Source organism: Vulpes lagopus, chromosome 3, assembly GCF_018345385.1.
Source record: "Vulpes lagopus strain Blue_001 chromosome 3, ASM1834538v1, whole genome shotgun sequence".
NCBI lineage: Eukaryota > Metazoa > Chordata > Mammalia > Carnivora > Canidae > Vulpes > Vulpes lagopus.
In genome coordinates, this window is record NC_054826.1 from 80,284,161 (window position 1) to 80,311,448 (window position 27,288).

Below are 27,288 nucleotides of genomic sequence, written 5' to 3' on the forward strand. Positions count from 1 at the left end.
TAGTTACCATTGTTAAACTCTTACTGCGCCTACTTTATAAGTCACACTTCAGCACATTTCAGGAAAAGACATGTTGCAGCTGGCCCAAACAATGTTTGTGGTGAAAGCATGGTACCTCTACCATCCTGCAGTTGAAAATCTATGTATAACTCTTAATCCCCCCAAAACTTGACTACTAACAACCTACTGCTGACTGGATTTTTAATAATAATAATAAGTTAACACATACTTTGAATATGTATTGTATACTGTGTTCTTAGAATAAACTGAGCTACAGAAAACATTCAGAAAATCATAGGAAAAGAAAATACATTTCTAATACTGTATGGTATTTATCCAAAAAAATCCACATAAAAGTGGATCTCAGCAGTTCAAACCCTTGTCATTCAAGGGCCAGCACACAGGATTTAGTACTATTCGTGGTCTCAGGTATCCACTGGGCGTCTGGGGACATGTTCCCTACACATAAGGGGACACTACTGTACTTTGGTTTTCCAGCTTGCTAAGAGTTTTAAAGTATGAATGGTTATCTTTTTTCTACTGGTTTTTCTGTATTTGTTGGCATAATTAACGTGGTTTTTCCCCTTTAATCTGTCAACTGGCAATTATATTTATACATTTTCTGAAGTTAGATCACCTTTTCATTCCTAGGAAAAACCCAATTTGGTATGATATTACCTTTCTTATACAGATGAACTTGGATTTCATTTAGTATTCTTATGCTCACACTTAAGAGAGTAAGAAAGGCCTCTAATGTTCCTTTCAGGTACAACCATCAGGTTTGGTATCATTGTTATATTGGCTTTACAAAATGATTTGGAAATACTACCTTCTATTGCCCTGAAAGTCTGACAGAACACTTCTGTGATACCACTTGGGCATGGTGATTTTGGTGTGTGTGGGTAAGGGGGAGGGGTATTTTTAAATACCAATTCTATATCTTTAATGATTATAGAATTATCCAGGCTTTTTACTTCTTCTCACACTTTGATAAATTATAATTTACTAATTAGCCCATTTGTTTTTTTGTGTTTAAAGTTATTTGCATGCGGGGGTTCCCTGGGTGGCTCAGCGGTTTAGCGCCTGCCTTCAGTCCAGGGTGCAATCCTGGAGTCTTGGGATCAAGTCCCACGTTGGGCTCCCTGCTGGGCCTGCTTCTCCCTCTGCCTGTGTTTCTGCCTCTCTCTCTCTATATCTCTGATGAATAAATAAAATCTTAAAAAAAAAAGATGTTCATTTAAAAAATAAATAAATTTGCATGTGAATTTTCATGGCATGCTCAGCATTTTAAGACTTCCAGGAATTAATTTCTATTCTATATCTAATTGTTTTGTAATGGGATAGCCCTACTCATTTGTGGTTATATCTCTTTTTAACATTTCTAATAGTTTGAGTTTTTTAGTTATTTTCATGAAAAAATCAATCTCACCAGAAATTTGTCATAAAAAAAAGACAAAAGTTTGTGACGAAAGTGTTTTATATCTAATTTTCATTAATTTCTCTCTTCAGTCTTATTTTTCCTTCTTTCTGCTTTCTTTGTTGTTTTTCCTACTCCTTAATTTTTATACCTATCTATTGACTTGCTTTTTTTCCTAGTACAACATTTAAAGGCATCAATGCTTTTTTTTAAAATTTATTTATGATAGTCACAGAGAGAGAGAGGCAGAGACATAGGCAGAGGGAGAAGCAGGCTCCATGCACCGGGAGCCCGACGTGGGACTCGATCCCGGGTCTCCAGGATCGCGCCCTGGGCCAATCAATGCTCAGGGATCCCATCAATGCTTTTTACAATATTGGTCTCACTGCATTCCACAAGTATTGGTATGTGGAGTTTTCATGTTTTTTCATTTTTAAAGTATATTCAAATTTCCACTGTGGATTTCATCTTTAATCTGCACTTCAATATGTGTGCTTTTTAATTTCCAAATAAGGAGGATTTTTTTCCCTTAAAAGTATGTTTAATTGGGGATCCTTGGGTGGCTCAGCGGTTTAGCGCCTGCCTTTAGCCCAGGGCATGATCCTGGAGTCCTGGGATTGAGTCCCACATTGAGCTCCGTGCATGGAGCCTGCTTCTCCCTCTGCCTGTGTCTCTGCCTCTCTCTGTCTCTCATGAATAAATGAATGAAATTTTAAAAAAAAGTATGTTTAATCATACTTCAGTCAAATATGATACCAATTATTTGAAATGTATTTAAATATGCATAGCAGTGGTCATTCTTTATAAATGACCAAAGATATACCTGAAAAGAATATGTATTCTTGGATTATGGGGTACATAATTCTAGAGTAGACTAATATATCAAGTTTGTTGATTACGTTGTTCAAATAGTCTAAATCTTTACTAGTTATTTTTGTGTTTGACTTACTAAAAATTAGAATCTCTCATTAGGATAGTGAATTTATTGATTTCTCTGTGAATTTCTATCAATTTTTAAAGTTACTTTACTAGGTGTATATAAGTTTAGATTTGTAACTACCTGATTTAAACCCTTGTCCTATGTAGTAATAACCTTTGTTCCCAGTAATTTAAAAAAATTTTAGGGATGCCTGGGTGGCTCAGTCAGTTGAGCATCTGACTCTTAGTTTCAGTTCAGGACATGTTCTCAGGTTGTGAGATTAAGCCCTGAGTTGGGGTCTGCATTCAGCTCAGAGTCTGCTTAAGAGTCTCCCTCTGGGCACTTGATGGGATGAGCACTGGGTGTTATTCTGTATGTTGGCAAATTGAACACCAATAAAAAATAAATTTATTATTAAAAAAAAAAACGTCTCCCTCTGTATGCCCCTCCCCCTGTTCATGCTCTCTTGAGCTCACTCTCTCAGATAATAAACAAAATCTTTAAAAAATAAAAATAAATGTAATAATTTTAAATCTATTAATATACCTATATCAGGATTCTTTTAGTGAAGTTCCCAAGTGGAACTTTTTCTATTCCCTTACTTTCAATCTTTGTGTCCTTATGACCCTTGTAAAAAGCATTTAACTGGATTTTTAAAACATTCCAATCCAATTGTGTCTGTCTTTTGAAATTTAGTCCATTTATATTTACTGTCATTATTAATATATCTGGATTATTTCAACCTATTCTTATTTTTTCTTTTTATTTGTTCCATCTTTTTAATGGCAACCACCTGCCCCCCCCTTTTCCAGTTGATTTAATTTTTTTGTTTTGTTTTGACCTTTCTACTAATATAGAAGCTGTACACTTTGTTTCTAACTTTTAGTACCCATCCTAGATATTTTAAATATTTGTGTGTAACTTAAAGCTTTAACACAATATTTAACCCCAATTCCCTTAGAATATTTAATTCTTGCTTTCCCTTAACTTGCTTGCTATTATGCCTAGTATTTTATTTCTGTCCTTTTCATAAAGCCTCCAAATCAGATATTATTTTATATAAACAGTGCTTATTTAGACTTACCAATTTATCATGCTTACCATTTTCCTTTTCTCATTATTCCTTGTTGTATCTCAAATCTTGCCTAAGGTCAATTGCCTTTTTCTTTAATCACATGCCTTAGACGTTTTTTAGTGAATGGCAGGTGTGGTTAATTCAGTTTTTGATTATCTGACTATATACTTATTTGATCTTCATTCACAAAAGATAGTTGTTGCCATTTTGATGTTGAGAGGCTTACAGTCAGTCCAATTATTGACCTTAAGTAGGTGATAGGATTTTTCTTTCTGTTTAACAAATTTTTTCTCCTTATGTGTTGTTCTACTGTTACTTATGATGTGTCTGGATATGGATTTCTTGCCATTTAACTTGCTTTTCGAAAAAAAATCTGTGGATTTATGTTTCCTTAATTCTGAGAAACTGTTAGCCATTATGTCTTCAAAAATTACCTCTCTCCTCCATTCTCTCTTCCCAGGATTTCAATTAGATATATGCTAGACATTCTTCCATCTTCCACATCTTCTATCTCTCATGTTTTCTAAAACGCCTAAATGCATGAATTTTCATGGCATGCTCAGCATTTTAAGACTTCCAGGAATTAATTTCTATTCTATATCTAATTGTTTTGTAATGGGATAGCCCTACTCATTTGTGGTTATATCTCTTTTTAACATTTCTAATAGTTTGAGTTTTTTAGTTATTTTCATGAAAAAATCAATCTCACCAGAAATTTGTCATAAAAAAAAGACAAAAGTTTGTGACGAAAGTGTTTTATATCTAATTTTCATTAATTTCTCTCTTCAGTCTTATTTTTCCTTCTTTCTGCTTTCTTTGTTGTTTTTCCTACTCCTTAATTTTTATACCTATCTATTGACTTGCTTTTTTTCCTAGTACAACATTTAAAGGCATCAATGCTTTTTTTTAAAATTTATTTATGATAGTCACAGAGAGAGAGAGGCAGAGACATAGGCAGAGGGAGAAGCAGGCTCCATGCACCGGGAGCCCGACGTGGGACTCGATCCCGGGTCTCCAGGATCGCGCCCTGGGCCAATCAATGCTCAGGGATCCCATCAATGCTTTTTACAATATTGGTCTCACTGCATTCCACAAGTATTGGTATGTGGAGTTTTCATGTTTTTTCATTTTTAAAGTATATTCAAATTTCCACTGTGGATTTCATCTTTAATCTGCACTTCAATATGTGTGCTTTTTAATTTCCAAATAAGGAGGATTTTTTTCCCTTAAAAGTATGTTTAATTGGGGATCCTTGGGTGGCTCAGCGGTTTAGCGCCTGCCTTTAGCCCAGGGCATGATCCTGGAGTCCTGGGATTGAGTCCCACATTGAGCTCCGTGCATGGAGCCTGCTTCTCCCTCTGCCTGTGTCTCTGCCTCTCTCTGTCTCTCATGAATAAATGAATGAAATTTTAAAAAAAAGTATGTTTAATCATACTTCAGTCAAATATGATACCAATTATTTGAAATGTATTTAAATATGCATAGCAGTGGTCATTCTTTATAAATGACCAAAGATATACCTGAAAAGAATATGTATTCTTGGATTATGGGGTACATAATTCTAGAGTAGACTAATATATCAAGTTTGTTGATTACGTTGTTCAAATAGTCTAAATCTTTACTAGTTATTTTTGTGTTTGACTTACTAAAAATTAGAATCTCTCATTAGGATAGTGAATTTATTGATTTCTCTGTGAATTTCTATCAATTTTTAAAGTTACTTTACTAGGTGTATATAAGTTTAGATTTGTAACTACCTGATTTAAACCCTTGTCCTATGTAGTAATAACCTTTGTTCCCAGTAATTTAAAAAAATTTTAGGGATGCCTGGGTGGCTCAGTCAGTTGAGCATCTGACTCTTAGTTTCAGTTCAGGACATGTTCTCAGGTTGTGAGATTAAGCCCTGAGTTGGGGTCTGCATTCAGCTCAGAGTCTGCTTAAGAGTCTCCCTCTGGGCACTTGATGGGATGAGCACTGGGTGTTATTCTGTATGTTGGCAAATTGAACACCAATAAAAAATAAATTTATTATTAAAAAAAAAAACGTCTCCCTCTGTATGCCCCTCCCCCTGTTCATGCTCTCTTGAGCTCACTCTCTCAGATAATAAACAAAATCTTTAAAAAATAAAAATAAATGTAATAATTTTAAATCTATTAATATACCTATATCAGGATTCTTTTAGTGAGTTCCCAAGTGGAACTTTTTCTATTCCCTTACTTTCAATCTTTGTGTCCTTATGACCCTTGTAAAAAGCATTTAACTGGATTTTTAAAACATTCCAATCCAATTGTGTCTGTCTTTTGAAATTTAGTCCATTTATATTTACTGTCATTATTAATATATCTGGATTATTTCAACCTATTCTTATTTTTTCTTTTTATTTGTTCCATCTTTTTAATGGCAACCACCTGCCCCCCCCTTTTCCAGTTGATTTAATTTTTTTGTTTTGTTTTGACCTTTCTACTAATATAGAAGCTGTACACTTTGTTTCTAACTTTTAGTACCCATCCTAGATATTTTAAATATTTGTGTGTAACTTAAAGCTTTAACACAATATTTAACCCCAATTCCCTTAGAATATTTAATTCTTGCTTTCCCTTAACTTGCTTGCTATTATGCCTAGTATTTTATTTCTGTCCTTTTCATAAAGCCTCCAAATCAGATATTATTTTATATAAACAGTGCTTATTTAGACTTACCAATTTATCATGCTTACCATTTTCCTTTTCTCATTATTCCTTGTTGTATCTCAAATCTTGCCTAAGGTCAATTGCCTTTTTCTTTAATCACATGCCTTAGACGTTTTTTAGTGAATGGCAGGTGGTGGTTAATTCAGTTTTTGATTATCTGACTATATACTTATTTGATCTTCATTCACAAAAGATAGTTGTTGCCATTTTGATGTTGAGAGGCTTACAGTCAGTCCAATTATTGACCTTAAGTAGGTGATAGGATTTTTCTTTCTGTTTAACAAATTTTTTCTCCTTATGTGTTGTTCTACTGTTACTTATGATGTGTCTGGATATGGATTTCTTGCCATTTAACTTGCTTTTCGAAAAAAAATCTGTGGATTTATGTTTCCTTAATTCTGAGAAACTGTTAGCCATTATGTCTTCAAAAATTACCTCTCTCCTCCATTCTCTCTTCCCAGGATTTCAATTAGATATATGCTAGACATTCTTCCATCTTCCACATCTTCTATCTCTCATGTTTTCTAACGCCTGTATTCTTTGTGATTTTTACAGATTTTTCTTAATTTTTAAGGCATTGCTAGACTTCCAGGAATTAATTTCTATTCTATATCTAATTGTTTTGTAATGGGATAGCCCTTCAGCCATAATGCAGTAGTTGGCCAGCACTGTAATTTCAAACTTTTGGTTTTAAATAACCTGTTTTAAGAGTAACATGGTAATAGTAATGCATATCAACAACTGCCAATAAGTACATTTGAAGTCTGAAGGTTGCATAAAATTAGCAGGGAAGGTCAAGGTAGAAGGAAAAGTGGTATCCAAGGTAAGTTTCAAGGTACCTTATAAACTAAAATAAATATCTGTAGACATATCAAATCCAGAAATAAATTCCTGAGAAACATGGATATGAAGCCATTTATTGAGCAAGAGTTCTCATGATGAGCTTATAGCAAAAAAAAAAAAGTCATTTTCATTTAAAGCACTTACTTTATGTGGGGTTGCAACCCTGGTTGCTCTTCATAGTCTTCTATGAGGAAAGGCAGATTTTTAGCCCAGTGGTCTTTAAAGCTTCCAGGCAGATCCACATCAACGTTATATTCCGTAAGAGGAGTATCAAGGTGTGCGTGAAGATACCGAGAATACTCTGCAGATGGGAGATGAGATCTGACACACCCAAATATTGCTAAAGAAATCATTTTTATTGCTGACTGCCATAGAAATGCTTTGTAGCAAATTGTTAATTCCAAGAATTCTAAATGGAGATTCTAAATTGTAGTAAGTCACTATTACATGATACAGGGTAACTCAGGGTACCAGGATCAAACATAACCCAGTCAATCTGGGTCCACTTTGGCTAAGCTTTAATCATCTTTCCATGAACAACACCAAAGACCTCGCTTTTTCTTCTCGCAGAGTCTGAGAATCCAAGTTCAGTGTCAGACAGATCCTGATTCTCTATCAACTGATACAAATCAACTGACCATGTATATGATTTCATCAACTGACAGACTACTGCTTATCTCTACAGAAGCAGTGTAGAAAAATACAGGATATGGAGCACCCCTCCTTCAATCCACAGCTCACATGTTCTACTAAACCAGGAAACAAGAGGAAATTGTAATTTAGAATGAGGAGCTATGCTGTCCAGTAGGCCAGCCCCTAGCCACTTGGCTAGTGAATACTTAACATGTGGCCAATGTGTAGAGTGCCTGGGTGGCTCAGTTAAACATCCAACTCCTGATTTTGGCTCAGCTCATGGTCTCAGGGTCTTGAGATCGAATGCCCTGTGTTGGGCTCCATGCTGATGTGGAGCCTGCTTGAGATTCTCTTTCCCTCTGCTCCCTCCCCCACTGCTTATGTTTGCATGCTCTCTCTCTCTCTCTCTCTAAACAAAGGAATACAATATGGCCAGTGTGACCAAGAAACCATATTTTAAATTTTAATTAATCTGAACATAAAAACTGGTATTTGATTCAATTCTTAGAAAATGTCAGTATGTTTGGAACAACTCACATATATGAATTAACTTTTCCAAGTTTAAATTTTATGAAACATGACCTCAAATTAAGAATTTCCAATGAAAATTTAACATCTAAATTGAGATGTAAGCATAAAGATGTACTATAAGTATAAAATATACACCAGATTTCAAAAACTTAGTACAAAAAGTATCATAAAATATCTAATGATAGGGGCACCTGGGTGGCTCAGCCAGTTAAGCATATGCCTATGGCTTAGGTCATGATCCTGGAGTCCAGGGATGGAGTCCCACATCGGGCTCCCTGCCCAGCAGGGAGTCTGTTTCTCCCTTTCCCTCCCCCTGCTCATGCTCTCTTCTCGTTTACCCTCATTCTCAAATAAATAAATAAAATATTTTGAAAAAATTCAATGATTGAGCAATTTTTGTGACTTACCTCGGAGATATTTCACTTTCAGATACTCTGGGCTAGCCTTCTGGCCTGGGAGAGGATCATTTAGCATGACTTTGGTCTGTGCTTTAATGCCTTCATAAAACTGTCCCATGGCAACATGGCTGAGTCCTTTCATGTACTGGCACACCTCGTTATAGGGCTCAAGCTGCAGACACCGCTGACATGCGGAAGGAGGAAATGCTCTATTAGTATCAGTACAGTCACAGGTGACTTTTAAGTGCTTTATTTTTTGGTCTGGAGTTGGAAAAGTTTTCCCTCCAGGCTAAATCAAACCAAATATATGCTCTGTAAGTTAGTCTATAAGGCAGGGCAGTGGTTTTTCTCCTCTCTTTTTGTTATGGTTTAAACACTATTCTTGGTCCTCCTCCCTATTCATCCCACTAAACTTTGTTGAGCATTCTGAGAACTGTTACGGTGTTTCTCACATGTGGATGCCCACCTTGAAGTTCTTAAGGGCTTCCTGTAGGCTGCCATGGTGATAAAGCATCATTCCCCGGAGCTGTAGGGTCTGCACATGATTTTGGTTGAGCAACAGTGCCTTCTGGAAGCTCTCAGTGGCAGCTTCAAAATTGCCCAGTTCTCTAGGTATTTAACAACAGTTATGAACACAGTGCAGAATATTTCAGTGAACACATGGAGTAAGTCAGCCTCAGAATTACAGTCCCATCTGTGAGTCAGATACCTAGATATGGATGGTCCCTTGTCTATCTTAGTACTTCACAGCTACATACTCTACTTACTTTTCCTGAATTTTACCAGATTATTAGCCCTTGAAATTCTTTGGGGAAAATGAATTTATTGATTTCCAAAGGCAAGTGTTTATTCAAATCCTTTTCTCCAATTCATGATGAGCTCCAACCCCTAAAAAACGATGTGTTAATTTTAGTACTTAGATAAAACCATGTCTCTCCATTGGGGTAAAAAAAAGTATGTAGGTCACAATCATACACACAGGTTCCTCATTCTGAATCACATTCATAGGCTTAACATTGCATTTTTTTTCTATCACAGAAGTTACTTCACTTAAAATCTGATAAATCGTTTCATTATTTAAAATTCCAAAAAAAGTATATTTTAGAGTTGTGATCATTGCAGAGTGGAGATGATTACTACTAGCCTTCTTTTACATATTATATTTTTACAAATAATAAAAGCACCTTCAAAATGTCCCATGTGTCAATTTTCTATAAATAATGAATATTTTTAAATAATATAACACTCACTTACATTTATATAGCACTTTACCAATTACTCTGGGTGCTTTCAAATCTGTTTTCAATGTATGTCCCCAATAATTCTGTGGGACAGCAAAGGTACACATTGTCATTTAAACCCAGAGGAACACAAAGACACTTTCAAGTTAGTGTAAAAGATCTTCTCCACCACGTCAGATAAATAAGCTCTTGAATTCAGTCCTTCCTGACTGAGGCACCTAACAGTGCTCTGAAGGGGATTTCTGTTACTGTCTCCTTTCTAACTTTTATAGTGCCTTGTAAGGGAGAACCCTGAAGCTCAGGGAAGTTATAGACACACAAGTGTAGGATGGACAATTCAGAACTAAAACCAAGTCTCCTGACTCTCGAATCCCAAGCCCCTTCTTTCATGTCATGCAATTTCTTTTTCAGATCAGAGCATAAAGATTTTTGAAAGCCAAAAGTCAGAGCAGCTCTACTACTGGTCAGGGTAATGCATGGGGTCAGGACACCAGGGGGTAGGCACAGCTTCTCAATCCTGGTGGAGATGCATTGTAGCTATATCATAATTAATCATATTAATGATAGGGATGCAACATAATTTTCCATCCCTTTTATCTAGGAATCTTCAAACAATCACAGTAATGTGGGAATTAACCTTAATTACTGCCTAGAAAAGCAGCAGTTTCTATGATTCAATAGCTTATAATGCCACTATTCAAAACAATAACCCTAGAAGAAGTAACATTTCTAGACCAATATATATGAAGTGAAGTTGTTTAGAGAGGTAAAAATATATATCATGATATCCTCTGATATATGGTTCTTTCTGTATTCCAGAGAAGGTCTCAACAAGCTTATAAATGCCTATGTGATTCAGAATGACAATTTCTTTTTGGTTAAAAATTCAATTTCTTTTAAAGTATCACTACTACGTGAGGCTCTCTTGTCTTCCCACTCTACACCCTCTCTTCTACCCCAACTACTATTGCTTTTCTTACCTATAGGCCTGTCCCAGGCTTTTATATGCATCAATAAAATCAACTTTCTGCTTCAAGGCTTCTTTGAAGGATTCAATAGCTTCCTGAAAAAGGTATACAGAAAATTATGTCATTTGCATACCTGTTAAAATTTAATTTCACTTAAATCACTAAAGGATTTAAAAATATATTACACATGGTCTCGGAGTGATTTTTTTTTTTAATATGAGGACTTCAAAAAAAAAGAGAGGTAGAGAGTATGACAAACTATGAGTCAGGAGGATTTAATTTCAACAGTAAACAAATGCATTGCTATGAACAATGACAGAGCCTTAAAAGTTTCTCTCTTTCAGAATGGGAAAATAGATTCTCACTACCTATTTCATTAGGGCTTTGGTTACTAACGATATCACCCTCATGTCAACATCATTTCTTTAATTGATAAAGGTCTCGTGGAATAAAAGTTTACTAGCTGTGTGAAATAATCTTAAATGATCATAACTAGCAGGATTTAAACTGAGCCAACAAGAGAGACAAAAAAGGCAAGCCAGTGACATTATTCATAAAAAAAGCAACAAGGCTCCCAGACTGACTATCGGAAGGATGCCCATGATCTACAGGAAAAAGAAATAGTAAAACAAAATAAGACAGAAACCTTGAAATTGGGGCATTTGGGGCACAGTCTCTGCCAGCACGACTCTGGGTCTGCAGCTAGCAGAGTAAGATGGCACAGATGCTATGCTTTAGGGAGGAGCCCTTAGGGAACACACAATGCACCTGGCCACTGTGGAATCCTCTGTAAACTGTTAATAAAATGTACCATTCTGCTTCACAATAAACACCCTAGTCTTAAGCTGTATTCAATGTAATTTTCATTATGACTTGATTATTTACCATAATAAAAAATTATAAAGACATTTCACACATTTCCCAAGGAAAAAATGTGTCTTACTCTAGTTAATGGCCACAGAGTAGCATGAGCTCTAATGACTTTAATGAGAAAGACTTTAAAACTTCTATATATTTCATATCTGATTAGATAATTCATAGCAAAAAACTACTAAAGAGGTCATATGCCTTGCACATGGTAGGCACTCAATAAATATTTAATGATTTTAAAGGCACATAATCCTAATTCTTTTCAAAAAATCATCCATTGCCTGTTTGATTTTCTCTGTAGCGGGTAGCAGGGTAGAGGGGCTGGCTTTCAAACTCTAGAAGACTCTAAAAGAGGCAAGCCCACTGGATGTGCACTGTTTGGTAGAAGGATGAGAACAGATAAATTGTAACTATTAATTAGGCTTCTGGCCCTGGCATAGTCTCAATCTTTTGCAATTTTCACAATTATATTTGTAATTCAACAAACATGTATTGAGCGCCTATTATGTGCCAGGGCAGTGTGACATACAGGGGATACAAAGAGGAGTAATGATTCTCTCCACCCTCGAAGAACTCCATCTAGTCGGAAAGCCAATCACTTAATCAGGTTATTGGGACACAAACTAAGAGCTACAACAGAGATAAAGTGAAAGTCTCTGGGAATAGAGAGAAGGGAACAACTAACTGAGCCTGTGACACGAGGAGAGGCTTCACAGAGGAAGTGGCAATGGAGCTAGGCCTAGGAGAATGAGAAGGAATTTGGCAAAGAAAGGGGGCACTTGGACGGGGGATGGTGGTGCACAGTGGCAGGGTACTCAGCAGTGGTGGGGAAGGTGGGAGGGCAGGAGTGCAGGTGCAGAGGGGGGAGGGAAAGGACGACAACGGGGACCAGGCTGGTGTGGAGAGCTGGGGCCAGAGGGGGAAGGGCTCTGCCATGCTCCTGCAGTCACAGCGCCACCCAACCAGCAGTGAGGACTGGGGGCTGCGAGGAGGAGGTACGGGACCTCACAACACTGATCCTTTGAAGATGATTGCCACAAGCTACAACAGAGCAGCTGGGCAGGACAGGGGAGGGAGCAGAGCCCATCAAGGAGGTGGCTGCAGAGGTCCAGGCAAGAGATAACAGAAACTCAAACTGAGACAGTGTTTCTGTCTGACAGAAAAGAAGGGTCAAACTCAGGAGATATCCTTAAAGGCCAACTAAGAACCTGCCGGCATGGGTCTGGGGAATAAGGAAGGAGGGAGGGGGAAGCTTTGAAGCTGAAGAGCCTGGGTGGAAGACAAGAGCTTGGACCAACGTAAGGAAGTAGGGGGGATAGTTGTGGGGTAGGGCAGGGGTGGGAGGAGGTCAGGAGCCCAGCCAGGGCATGGTGGATCTGGGGGGTTTGTGGATATCTAGGGGAGATGCCCAGGACACATCTGCTGCCCACTGCACTTACAGCACGCTGGGATGCCACAGTTCTTCAAAGTCTGATTTCTCTTCAGCTTTTAAGAGTCTTTGGTTTCGGGGTTCCTGTCTAAGCACAGCTCTCTACCTCATTCTGCCAAAGAGGGGGACATAGCAGAATCAAGATCTGAAGCCACTGGGAACAAAGAAACTATGTTTGAATGAACCAATCTCTAAGCACATGAACTGGCTGTGAGTTCGTCAGCACAGAAAGTGCAAACATCGCCACCTTTATGCCACCATTGTCCTGGCCAGTGGCAGGCGGCTGTCTCGGGTTTCCCTCATTTATTGTAACGAAGAGAACAGCCTCAGGGAACTCCTCAAAGTGGCTGACAAAAAAAAAAAAATGTGCTTCGGATATACAATTTTTGAAATATCCTTACATCACAGATAAGTTTTCGCTGTATTTTCCCAGGGGAAATCCAAAATGTCTGCTCTATCTACCAGATTGGACAGTTGCACATTTGTCATGTAATATTACCTAAATAATTTCTAATGTATTACATCATAAAGCAAATAAGCAAACCACTTGCTTAATTAATTTCTACATTGCTGTTGACCTAGAGAGACAGGCTTTAGGACATAATGTAACTAAAATTCATTGGTCCAGTAATACTTTGTCTCTACAGTTAAACAAGAGAAATAAAGATATCTAATCTAAGTTCATTAATTTAATGAAGGCATGTCACCACTGACTCAGTTTTCCAATCTGTGTAACTGGGACACCCTCTGCTCCTTCTATACTTCATGGGGATGCCGTTGGGATGAATGAGACAATACGTAAACACTCTGACCTCCTCGGACAGCAGATCTACAAAAATGCAAAGAAAAAGTTCCCATCTATTACACATGTTGATGCTGGGTTTATGAGCACAATGAAGAGGAGAAAGCTCCAAATAATTTGGCAAGATTGGTTCAGGGAGGGGCTTCTCCTCATAGAATAAAAGCACTGCATCTAAGGTTCTCATCACATGGATTTGGAATAAATCCAGCTGAATTTCAGCGCTTGTCTCATGTGAATGTGGCGTCCCTGTTACAGCTCTTTTCTGAAAAATTCTCATTTCAAAGTAACACAAAGAGCCCTACCCAAATTCCTAAACCTGGTTTTAGAATCCACAGTGAAATCTTCTATTTGCATTTGTTTACTTTAAAAAAAAATTTTAACCTCTCAGTACTGATTGCCAGTATTTTTTCCATTTCAAACCTTTGTTTGCCTCCATGAGATATTCTTGGGATAGACTTGGAATACAGTATGGTGATTTTTGAATTTTTAAATTTAAGGTGACTGACAGAAGGTGAGAGGAGTAGGGGCAGATACAAGATAAGCTGGAAAAGCCCATCTGGCAGCTGCTCAAAACACATTTTAAATAACTGTTCTCCACACCTATGGCTGCCGGTCTGACCACTGGGGTAAGAGTCTCCAGGAGGACCACCCTCCACACACTTGCAGGAAGGACAGTTCGAAAGGAAACCTGCACAATTCTTTCTGGTTTGGTGTTTAGTGGATGGGAGTTATTTTTTCTAGTCTATGAAATGGAGATTAAATGTTCATATGTAACACAATCTGTAATAATTAAGATCTGATCCATGCTCACAGCTCCTAAAGTACTTTTCACACACGTTATTTTATGGAATCCTCACAACGCCTTCACAAACCCTTCAAGAGGCGGACAACAGAGTCATCTCTATGTGACAGATAGAGAAGGAGTGGCTGAAAAGCATAAGTAACTTGGCCAGTGGCACAGTTTGCAGGATTCAGAGCAGAAGCTCAAGCCAAGGCCTTCCAATTCCAAATCCAATGCTCTGTCCTTGAACTTCACATATTCAACTGATACTTACTGAGCACCTACTATGTGATGAGCACTGCCCCTAACACTGGGGATTTACAACCTAGGCCTTTTTAAAGATATACTGTCCCAACCCTCCAAAGATATATGCATCATCCTCGAACTACTTTCTATAATAAAATGCATGCTCGTTCATTCAGAGTACCCTTCCCTGCCACGTGCTATTGAAATTCTTCCCAGCTTCCAAAGTTCAAGTGGAGAACCACCTGTCTGTGAAGACTCTCATGACCTCCTAGTCAGCCTGAAGTGTTTTTCATCAACACAGGCTGACTCTCAGGCCAGCCCACTTTTCAATCAGATGGTTTGGGTGGGTCCTACACTAGAGCTCTGACCCTGTGCCAGCCATGGATACCCAGGACACCACTGTGAGGTCCCAAACTTATCCGCCCCCCAGAGAAGGCTGCTGCACATTAGGTCCTCAGCACACTCAGCACTGGACCAAGGGCAAGAGGCAGGGACAGGCTGGAGATGACACTGCCAACCCCACATGTCAGTCAGCTTGGACGACAGGTTTCCTATTTCCTCTGGCTCTTTCCCTGCTAATAGCAGGCTCCATGAGGCAGCAGCAACGGGACTGTTGGAGAAATATCTCCAGACCTGCTCCTGCAGCCCCCAGGGGCCCGATCAGGTCTCCCGCTCTGATCAGGGGTGCTGCTAATATCTCCCAAAGGTCCTCTGCCCCTAACCTCCCCAGCTACTGGCATGTCAGAATCCACTTCCTAAATGGCAGATTTGGTCTCAGTGACATACCTTCCCCCAAATCTAGATTTTGCAGCTCCTCTGGGCCTATAAATTAAAGTCAAGATGCTCAGCATAGCACTCTGGACATTTCGGGACCTCCCCTGGGCAGACTTGCCAGCTCACCTCCCCTACGCTCAGACCCAACCATTTGCTACACCACAAACTGGCTGTATGTCCATGTTCTATGCCAGCACTCATGCTTTTCCTATCAGCCTGAAGTAGCTTGCTGCTCCCAGTCCACTCCACCTGCAAGGCCCTGGACAAGGTCCACTTGCTCTCTGGAACCTTCTCTAATGCGGCAGTTTAGGTGAATCTTTCTTATCTCTGTTGCCAAAGCACTTTGTTCATATTACCTCTTATAGTGTATTTACCATATGATAAGTTATATGTGGAAGACACTTTGCAAACTGTATCCTTTCTCAGTGTCAAGTGTGAAAGATTCTTTTCCTCCTTCTCACTAACCCTTTATCACTTCTCGGCCTGCACCTTCCTCCAAGGACCTACCACATAGTAGGAGCTCAATAAGTATGTTGACTAAAACTCCTTCCTAAAATAAACCAATTAGATGGACACGTGAGATGTCATTTTAAAACACGCCACACGAAACCCCACTAAAGTCTCCCGCCCGTGAGAGAAAAGCAGAATCACGATACTGTATACATAGTGCATAACACTTTCACCTTCAAAAGTCCTCTGTGAAAGAAAGTTAGACCTTTGTATAGCATAGCTATAGGCTGGTTTTTGTTCAGTTCTAAGGACTGCTGGAAGTCTTCGTGGGCTGTTGCATAGTCCTACAAAAAGGAGAGTAGGGGGAAAAAGTAAAGTAGTATTCATTAGACATTTGGACATTTCTCACTTCTGATTGGTAGAGAGAAAAAAAACCCTCAATTCATTCTGTGCCCTTTTGGGCTTTAAAGGGAACATTTCATATCCATAAATAACAACTAAATTTTTATCCTGTTTGTTGAAAACAGCTAATTTTCTTAGAAATTGATGGGAAAGCCCTAAAGGTTTAATTTAAATAGACTGTTTCAACTGCAAAAAAATTCTTTGTAAAAAATAGTATCAAGGTCATAATCTGTTAGAGAAAACTTTACAAATTATTTTCTGGTACGAGCATCTTATTATACTGAATACTTCTAAAATAATTATGCCATAGTCAACCTTAAAATGTGTCATGCTGAGATTTTTTTTCAAACCTATTTTCTTTTGCAATTACATCAATCCACAAAAATAACTGTGGCAATCATACATATCATGATGGTAAAAGATAACCTTGCCGGATCTGAGTCATACATAGAGAAGCTACAGTCTGGGAAGTCATGTTAATTCTGGTTATGGCTCTTGAGTCTGACACCCAAGGAAATTCAAACTGTGCCTTTTAGTTTAACAATCACGTTGATAACATGCACACCCGCTTCCTGATGCTGACCTGTGCAGAAAAGGCTGAAGTATATAGTCAATGAACCAAATTTCTCCTTTGTTCTCTCTTTCTTTTTTCCCCAAATCTAGAATTAGTTACTGCTGACAGTAACTATCTTTCTTTCTCAAGCAAGAAAATGTGCTCTTGGGACTTAACAGTTCTCCACTAGGTTCAAATTCAGCTAAAGAAAGTGCTTTTGTAACTGTCTTGTACCACAAACATTTATTATATAGCCCCAAACCCAAATCTGTCAAAGGGTAGCTTTCCAAAGTAAACAGAAAAGTGAACATCTTCATCATCACAAAAGAGAATGTGTCCAGACAAAAACAACTCACCTCTGATATGAAGTACAGGGTCCCCCGGTGTCTGTACAGCCGTGCTGAGGGCTGAAGCTGGATAGCTTTGGTGAGATCATTCACTGCTTCATTAATTCGTCCCAGAGGGGACAGAATCTATAAACCCAAAAATGTAATTAGGGAAGAAATCTTCCAGTGATCAACCCCAAGACTGCCAATGTTTTTGACTCTTCAATTCCATTTCACCACACTCTACTCACAAGATTGCTCCCTTGGCAGACAAGAATCCCTGACCCCGCATACTACACAGCGAGGTTCAAAGTCGATAGGCTGAGGGGCCACTAGCCTTTGTCCAGCCAACAGGGAGGCTGATGAACCAAAAGCATGATTCCACATTCTGGGTTACAATAGATATTGCTTTGCTTGAAATGGGACCATTCTTTTTCCCTCAACCTATCGTTACCTTTCAAAACAAAATTCAGCATTTCAAAGTTAATCTGAAAGATAACTTTGAACCACTTTAAATAGAGAAATTGTTGGACACAGATTAGAGCCCTCCATTGTCTTTAGTGCTGGCTGACAATCTCTAAGACTTCAGGTATCTTGTGAGTCCCTTTGTGTTAACTCTCAGCTCATCGGTCATGATCTACAGAGCAGAAGAAGACACATCTGCTAGCTCGTTTGGGAAGCCCTTAAGATCCAGCAATCAGCTTGTGCAGGTGACAATGACAACACAGAAGATAGTTCAGAATGCAAAAGTACATCAAAAAGACATAAGAAAATCTAAAATGGGTTTCAGTACTCATGCAATCGAGATGAAGCATTTCACCCTGAGTAAATGTCCCGAAATTAGGGTTAAGTTTGTTCTCATGATATAGGTCAGGTTCCATCAGGTTCTACTATTTCCATCAGGTTCTACTATGTGGTTTCCTACTCTGCAGGAACTTAAAACCAGCAAAAGAAAGAGAATTCAGGCAGACACATCACCAGTGGCAAAAATGGCAGCTCAGAAAAAGGAAAGAAATGAATTATGGAATATATACCTGAAAATTCAAAAAGCAAGCAGTCTGGGGTTATATTTTGAAAGGCAGAACATCCCTACCTAGTTTATTAAGCCCTAGGTACATAATTGAATTATCACACCCCAGCACAATAATCAACATGCATAATAATGACCTGAGTAACTAAAAAAGGTTAAAATTATGTTCATTAAATATAGACTATTTCAGCAAGTACAAAGAGAAAGATTTCTCATTAAATAATTCCTGAGACATATAAATGATATGCTATAATTAAGCTGGAAAAAATCACTTTGTAGTGATATTATTGCCCAATAATGCCAGAAAGGGGGAATATTACCACATACATTTAAGATCATCAAAAATTACTTTTCAGATTACCAATATAATTTTTGGGTACACAATTAGCTTTTTATAAGATACACTAATCTTCTACAGCAGCTTAATAAGTTTTCTTTCTATGTACACTTACGTTCCTGCATAACATTTTAACATAACAGCAGAGTGATAGAAGGAAAAAGTATCAGTACCCCCTCCCCAGAGCAGATATCACCAAACTGGCCACCAAATGTTCACCCTAGATACCAACAAGGTTCTCATGCAGTAATGAACAAATTATAATCACTTAATCCTTATTAAGTTATATTCTAAAATAGACAAGGGATAATGGATTATATCATTAATTGAGAAAGATTTTCATTCAGAAACCCAAATTCCCAATAAAACATAAAATTCACTGCAAGAAACTGAACTATAATTTTAGAGACTATACTTTTGAGAATATAAACACCACAAATACAGTTTTTAAATTATTAAAACATTTAGTGTCTTCTTTACTTCTAAGTTTTCTCCCCCACAAGAGAGGGGGAGGCAAAGTCACTTTCCTTTAGATGAACTATGAAATCCCACTATGCCAGATGATTAAATTTAAGTTTTCTCCAGATTGAATAAGTTAACAAATTCTAAAGCATTTAATGTGGTTAAATGAACAGTAAAATGAAATATGGGCAGTTCACTATCATATTAAGTAAATGATAAGATGAACCCGTTTCATTCAAAAACATTAAAAGGAATGCATCTCTACACACCTTTCTCTGATCTAAACACCATTCTCCATCTGGTCCCCCAAGAGGTGGGCTGATTGGCTGTAGTGGCACCACATGTGAGGCTTCCACATACACTCCCACACCTGCCGCCCACAGGCACACTTTTCTGCTCCTGAAGAAGCGCCTCCTCTTACTGTCACTAATACTGTCATCACATTACCTCTGTCTCCACTTCAAGTCCTAAGTTCCTCCAAGGACTGGCTGTGGTAAGCCTTACCTGATCTATGTCTCCACGTAGATAAGTACATCTCACAAGAACTGTATGTAAACGTACGTGCACATGCGCACACACACATATAGGCGTGTACACACACACACACACACACACATGTGCGCATGCTCGTGCACACTTGTTATGGTTATAAATTTCATTTTGACCATATCATCATACAGTTTTGAAGTATGTCATATATATACATAGTAAACATGATGTGTGATATATTTTTCAATGAACACTAACTGTAGTACATGCCATCACCACATATTTTAATACTAAATATTACTATTAAATGTTAAATCAGGAGTATCACTCAGCCCATAGTTTTATAGTAATTTCAATCATGTTTAAAGGCATTCAGTACCTATAGAGGAAAACACAATAGGTATAAGGGAGCTTTAAAATTTACAAGTAATAAGATAATAGTAAAAAAAAAAAAAAATTTGAGATTCAACTAGTCCAATAATGACAGAGGGAAAAAGAAAACCACACTCACTTCTGCTCGCTGTTCAAATACCTCTGGACGATCTGGTTCCAAGGTAATTACTCGGCTCAGTTCGAACAGAGCAAGCTCAGCATTCTTAATGTCCTTGAAAAGGCATTAGCTCAGTATGAGATACACTGTTACTTAAAACCAGGTTGAATAGTTTTTCTGAAAAAACTAATAATTTAGTAATGATATAACTACGTATTTAGAAATAAATATGAACTTCACTTCTGTACAAAAGATCTGCTGGTTTAAATAAGTTATAATTATTTAACTCACTCCAGTCTACCTGTCCAACAACAGCCCAAAAGACCTAACAACATACCACAAGTTCCCATTGATGTTAGGACATTCTCTAAATTTAACCTACTTAAACACTGAATCAATGAATTTCGAGGGATGAGGATGTGGATGTATACCAGCATGCAGAATGATGCTGACCAGGGGCAATGTGGGACAGCAGGGAGCCAAATCAGTGTCAATCAAAATCCCTAAGCCCCACATGCCTATACTTTAGCAAGCCTAGGTAAGTTCTCTTTAAAATCTGCATGTTATTCTTATATTAAAAACAAAGCATGTTACTTTTACATAAAAACACATTAAAGATACAAGCAAATTTCATGTTAAGATATAAAATTAAAAGAGATGAGAATTAGGAAGAAGTTTATCTCTGACCTTTCCTAGAGCAACTTCTGTCATTTACTGATGCTGCCATGTAATACTGTTTCCTTCCTAAACATCTCTGTAATCTCCATATCTGAGCTCATTCTCAGTCCTCTTTGTCTCAGAAGTATACAAATAGCATAAAAATTTCTCCCAATAGGCCAGCATCTGATTAGTACAATTTTTTAAACTGGCAAAGACACAGAAGTGATGCTTCTCCCTCAAACATCATTTTATTTGAGTATTTCTAATATAAAATAAGACCATAGGAAAGTTCATGTGTAATACTCTAGACTGAAAATATGGAGATCTGAACTTTAAACTGTTTTTTATTTACTATATAATCTCAGGAAAATCTTCATTTTTATACATGGTGCCTTGTTGGGTAAAAAATATTTACTATATTGGGGTGCTGGGTGGTTCAATCTGTTAAGTGTCTGCCTTCGACTCAGGTCATGATTCCAGAGTCCTGGGATTAAGCCCTGAGTTGGGCTCCTGCTCAGTGGGAAGTCTGCTTCTGCCTCTGCCCCTCCACCCACCTGTGTTTGCTCTCTCTCTAATAAATAAGTAAAAATCTTAAAATAAAATAAATAAAATGTATGTATTATACTTTCTCTCTGTATTCCCCCAGAGAAATCAGAGGACTAGGGCTATGACAATACACTTATCTGGGGAAAGTATAATAATATAACAAATAAAAATAAATTTTACCAAAGAACACCTTTTGGTTCCTTTATTCAACCTTTAAAAATTATGAAAGAAACTCAAATTCTAAGTCTTACTGTGCTATGGATACCTAGAATCCATCTTAACCAACGAATAGTTCCTAGGAATTCAAAGTCTCATACTTTCCTTGATCTATGTCCAGCTCATCACGAAATAAAGTTTAGGTTGCCAAAGGCTGTCCTTTTGAAGTAGAAAGCGTGGCAAGATTGACTTCCAGAAGCCCTAGGTAGAGATTCCCAGCCCCCGAGCCCCCTTCCTGGCCATGTGATCTTGAGTAATTCTCTACTGCCATTTTCTCATGTGAGAACTGGCATGGTGACACCACTGCGTGTCCATCAGAGCTCAATGAACCCTGGTCCAGGTCAGGTCGTGTAGGCACTATGGCAAGAGTAGCTATTCCATACTCACATGTAGTCCCTTCTTTCCATAGGCTATCCCTCGGCCATAAATTGCACTAACCAGATCAGGCTCCTCCTAGTCAGACCAAAACAGAAACACGTCAAAAACTATAAACAAAACAAAACAAAACAAAAAATCAGTTTCTGCTTCAAGCACGTTAATGTCACAAGTGACAAGCTCTACTTTATGCCACCACCACACATACATCCACATTCCATCCCCAACCAGAAGAGTCTGTGCTCTCCAAGCTCATTTGAATGAGACCTCACATAAGAATTTTCCATTAAAAAAAATAATAAAGAGAACCAACAGTAGGGAGCCCTGTGCTAGTTTGTCGCATACTCATCTCACTTAAAACACGATCCTCCCAACAACTCTATGATCAGCAGCATCTGCGATCATGTCTCACAAAGGACACATAGGTTCAGGGATAAACGGTTAGGAAGGAAGCACTGAGGAGTGCCTCTTCCTCGTGTGTTCCCCTCACAATCATGAAATTTTCTGAAAAGGGAAGAACCTCTCAGTGCCAGCCCCATCGAGCAACAAGAAATGAGTCTGCTCCACAGTCTGTTGGGGTTAATGCAGTCCTTCACACTATGTGTCAGAATGGGAACCAGGTGCTTTCTGCAAGTCACCCCAGGTGGACTAGATGAAACCACCCTCAGGCCCAAGGACAGGGGTCTGCTGTCCCAACACTATGTCCCCAAACAGGTCAGTGGTATGAAGCATCCCACCTCCTGAACCACCTCTCTTCTACATTTAGCCTCTGCAATTTCTGCTTCTTCTCTGAATCCTTCCCCTACACTTAAGAAAGAAGAGTAAACAGCCTCTGGCTCTAACGTCTGGGGTGAAACTCTTAACATGGCTAAAGAATCTAACAGAACTGGGGCACCTGGGTGGCTCAGCAGTTGAGTGTCTCTGCCTTCGACTCAGGGCATGAGCCTGGGGTCCTGGGATCAAGTTCTGCATCAGGCTTCCTGCAGGAAGCCTGCTTCTCCCTCTGCCTATGTCTCTGCCTCTCTCTCTGTATCTCTCATGAATTAAAAAATAAAATCTTTTTTCAAAAAATGAATGTAACAGAACAGTACTAGATGAGGCATTTTATAGACTAATCTACCATTCAGTTTCAAATCTGAGATAGGGAATCTCCCTGTTTTGCAGAAAAAGATACATCAACTTCAACGATGAGTAAATGAGAAAAAAATAAAGGAGAAGATGCCATATATTGGGAAAATGAAAGACAAAACAGAATCCGGTACACCTGTATCAAGTGGCAAACTGAGGCATTATTGGCCCCAACCCCACCAGCAGAGCAGCTCATGGTGTACAAAAATTGGAAAAATTCAATTACAGATCTCCAACTTCTCTTGAAAAATCAAACTATGTAACAAAGATAAGCCTAAATTTTTACATTCTTGCATAAAAAAAAAAAAAAAACTAGAGCTAAGTACTGGCTACCTCTTTAAATGAAGGCTGTGTATTCATCAGTTTACTGGAAACCCACCCTACGTCACCTCTACATCACAGCAATGCACTTTGCTCATTTAAGTCATTTTCCTGGCTCCACACAGTTCTGTTTGGAGTTGTGATTTATAACTTATACATGGCTGACATGAAAGGCTCATGCTATTCGCTAAATGGAAAAAAAGTCAAGTTAATAGAACTACAGAGGAATGGCAGTTGCTTTTATAAATAATATTTATATATGATTGTGTGGGTCAATAGTGCACAGAAAAAAAGCACTCCAAAACATTAACAGTAATTTGCTCTTGGGAGTGGGATTACTAGATATGTTCCTATTATGCTTACTATACTGCAATATTCCTTTTCATGGCTTAAAACAAACACACATGCATTCGCAATCAGCAAAAAGATGTTTTAAGTAATACGCATTATAGAAAAGAGAAATTTTTATTATAAACTTAAAAATTATTCAAATAGTTGGAATACTTGTTATAAATTACAGAAAATTTAGAAAATGAAGAAAAACACAAAAATAAAATACAGCGCACCCTATCATTCTGCCACTCAGAGATAACACTTTTGACATTTAAATATCCTTCCTGGTTTGGAGAAAAAAAAAAGGGCAGAGCAAGTATTTTGGAGGGAGAGGGATATAGGTAGATAGGGAGAGGAAGATAGGAAAAACAGCTACCCAAAGAAGAAATAAAGTTAAGGCTGACTACATGTGTTTCCATAGCAATACCACCTGCCAGGAGACAGAACAGGGCACAGAACAGCACCTGGTCCAGGCTGGGGCAGGGGGAAATGACTCCACGGCTCTTCCCCTGTGAGAACATTCACCAGGGAGAGGAACACCTACTCTCAGATTTGTAACATCTCCAAATAGACTAAGAAGTTCTCCTTCTTAAACTGGAAAAAATAAATTATGATAACCAAGGGGGCAAATTGGGAAAAAGTGTATATAAATAAATAGTTCGTTTACCAAAGTGGCATCTCCATACACTCTGTGGCCAGGGCCAGCCACTTGGGGGTAGAGGGTCATCCTTATCTCCCCAGCAACACGCCTACTTAGGAAACCCTAGCAGTCTCATCTCCCTGGGTGACACCTCTCTCGCTCACTTACCCAACAATAACCCACTTAACCACATTCTTGTTTCTCCCATCTAGTCTCCAGACTGGCACTAAGAGTTAGTTACCTAACAATGTCACCTGGCTGAAATTATTCCTTGGCTCCCCAACACCTCCAACAGCCCCATTCAAACATATCTATTACTCTAAAACATTGTAAAATGCATTTCATGTTGTAACCCAGTACACACACATATATGCACATAACACTCATGTACATACACATATGAGTGTCAGAAATAAAAGTTACACTAAGTCAAACCTAGTCTTACTATTTACAATGAAACCTATTTTCCACTCTAGTGTATTTCCTTTTTGAAAGAAGTGCTAGCCTTCACTTGCCAATCAGCGTCAGGCAGTACAAAAGGTAACAATTCCCAACTGGAAAAACTATGAAATAACATCTAAATGCTTTTGTAGAAAAATACTGATCATTTCTCAGTCTCATCTCTTTGCACTTTCCACCCATAATTCACACTCTAGAAGTGAGCACTACTTCACAGTTCCTAGATACAAGATACTCTCCCAAGCTCAGGGCAATGCAAATGCTAGCCCATCTGCCTGGAACGGCCAACTACTGCCTCAGCTCAAACACTACCTCTCTTCTGGCTCCTTTCCAGACTCCCCTGGAAAATCAATAAGCCTCAGTTCCTACTATATGCTGCATGGACATTAGTCACTTAGTCAACAAATATTTACTTAGGATCAGCTATTAGCCATGTCTGGTTACACATGCTAGGAATACTGTAGTAAGCAAAAACCAAGACAGAAGGCAAGACTCTGTCTTGGTTTTTGCTCCAAGACAAAACCAAGACTCTTAAAAAAAACAAAACAAAAACAAACAAACAAAAAACACAAGACTCTTGCCTTCTTGGGGCATAGCCAAAGAATCACAAATATAGTTACATCTTCAGTAAGTGCTAGAATAGCAAATGGTGCTTTTGGAAAATGCATAAACATGGTGCACTAGACATGGTTAGGAAGGCTTCCCTGAGGGAGAAGCATCTGGGCTGAAATGTGTGAGGGGGGTGAGGGAATCTCAGAGCAGCTGGTCCAGGCAGAGGAGGCTCCAAGGCAAGCAGGGAGCATAGCATCTGCTCCAAGGTGAGGCTGGAGGCAGGGACGTTAGTAAGGATTTTCATCTTCAACCTAAAAGCAACAGCAAAGCATGTGTGTTGTTTAAAATGTACATACATGGATGGTGTGGAGGGTGTGAGGTGAGAAGCCAGGAAACCATGGATGCACAAGTCATCTGGCAGATAGTAGTGGCTTGGCTGTGGTCTGAGCAGAGCCAGGAGAAGCAAGCAGATGGATGCCAGAGGTAGTTGGGAGGTATCCAGATAGAGTTAGTGGTGAAATAAGTAGCATACACATGTGAGGAGTAGGTGAACTCATGCATTCCCTTGGAGAGGATGCCACCCCCTGATCTGGCAACAGTGGAACATGACTAGGGACCCCCAGTTATGAGGAGGGGTATGTGGAGGGATCAGGGGAGAGCATGCAGTTGAGTTGAAACTTCTTAATGGATATAATTCCATTAAAGTAATTCTCTTATTATTTTGGATATTTTTTTGCATTTATTTATCTCTAATTGTTTTTGCATTGTTTTGCATTTTGCACACTTATCACCCACAGGAACATAATATCAAAGGAGTATCTTGTCATGTGTGGCTCTGTGGCACCTAGCACTGTGCCTGACACCAGAGTCTTAACATGTAGCAGTTATTAGTTAGCAACAAACACTGGCCATTTCCTAGGCAGCTAAGATCTTAATGCGTATTAAAGACTAACAGATTTGGGGCACCTGGGTGGCCAAGTTGGTTAAGCACCTGACTTTGACTCAGGTCATGATCCCAGGGTCCTGGGATAGAGCCTTATGTTGGGCTCCCTACTCAATGGGAAACCTGTTTCTCCCTCTCCCTCTGCCTGCTTGTGCTCTCTCTTTCTCAAATAAATAAATAAATCTGAAATAAATAAATACATACATACATACATACATACAGACAGACAGACAATCAGATCAAAGTCAGCTTGGCCTGGCCTGTTCTTATAGGGACAAAAGCAAACGACCTGGGTAGAAACAATGGGGTGATCATTGGTAAAAAGCCAGATCCACAGTTCCATAAGGCAAAGCTGTATGATAGATGTGCCACAGGAGTGGCTTTAGGTGGGGCACCAGCTATCACAGTTGTAACATGTTTATAGCAATTAAAAATGTTAAAACTTTAAAAAAACAGCCATTCAAAAGTTTGCAACAGTTAAAATCTGAACACTGACAACTTCCTGAATTCGGTCATCATTATTTTGGCTTTGAGGATTTAATGTGCAGCCCCCACTGGCAGAGAGCACTACAATGGTCCTACATGCAGTGCCTCCATGGCTCTCTCTGGATCCCCCACATAATTTCATCATGACCACAGCAGTGACCTTCTGTTCTGCCAGTGACAGATAACAAATGGTATCAATCAAGAAAAGTAATACAATCTATTATTTACAACAATGGTAACAACACATCCTTTTATGCTGCTGAAAAAAAATTCTAAAAAGAAAGAATAAATTGAATACAGAAAACTTAAGTATGTGAATCTGTAATGGATCCTTGTGGTTACCTCAGTTATAATCTAGTAGGGTTCCTAAATTTAAATGACAGATTTTATTACTTCTCTTGATCAATACAGCTCTATTATTTTATATTATCTATCACTGGCTTTGGATGTTAAACTCTAAAAGAAGTCAAAAC

The 27,288-nt window shown here is 38.5% G+C and overlaps 1 protein-coding gene across 1 annotated transcript in view; it reads right to left on the reverse strand.

Annotated features, from left to right (window-relative positions):
- TTC13 (tetratricopeptide repeat domain 13) overlaps positions 1–27,288 on the reverse strand; it is a 79,926-nt gene that overhangs the window by 23,391 nt on the left and 29,247 nt on the right. The window contains exons 5-12 of the mRNA XM_041748499.1: positions 21,966–22,031; positions 20,178–20,270; positions 17,379–17,495; positions 16,301–16,411; positions 10,728–10,810; positions 8,973–9,114; positions 8,516–8,690; positions 7,087–7,245 (exon numbers count right to left, since the gene is read on the reverse strand). Of these exons, the coding sequence (XP_041604433.1) occupies positions 7,087–7,245; positions 8,516–8,690; positions 8,973–9,114; positions 10,728–10,810; positions 16,301–16,411; positions 17,379–17,495; positions 20,178–20,270; positions 21,966–22,031 (946 nt within the window). The remainder of the gene's footprint in view (positions 1–7,086; positions 7,246–8,515; positions 8,691–8,972; positions 9,115–10,727; positions 10,811–16,300; positions 16,412–17,378; positions 17,496–20,177; positions 20,271–21,965; positions 22,032–27,288) is intronic.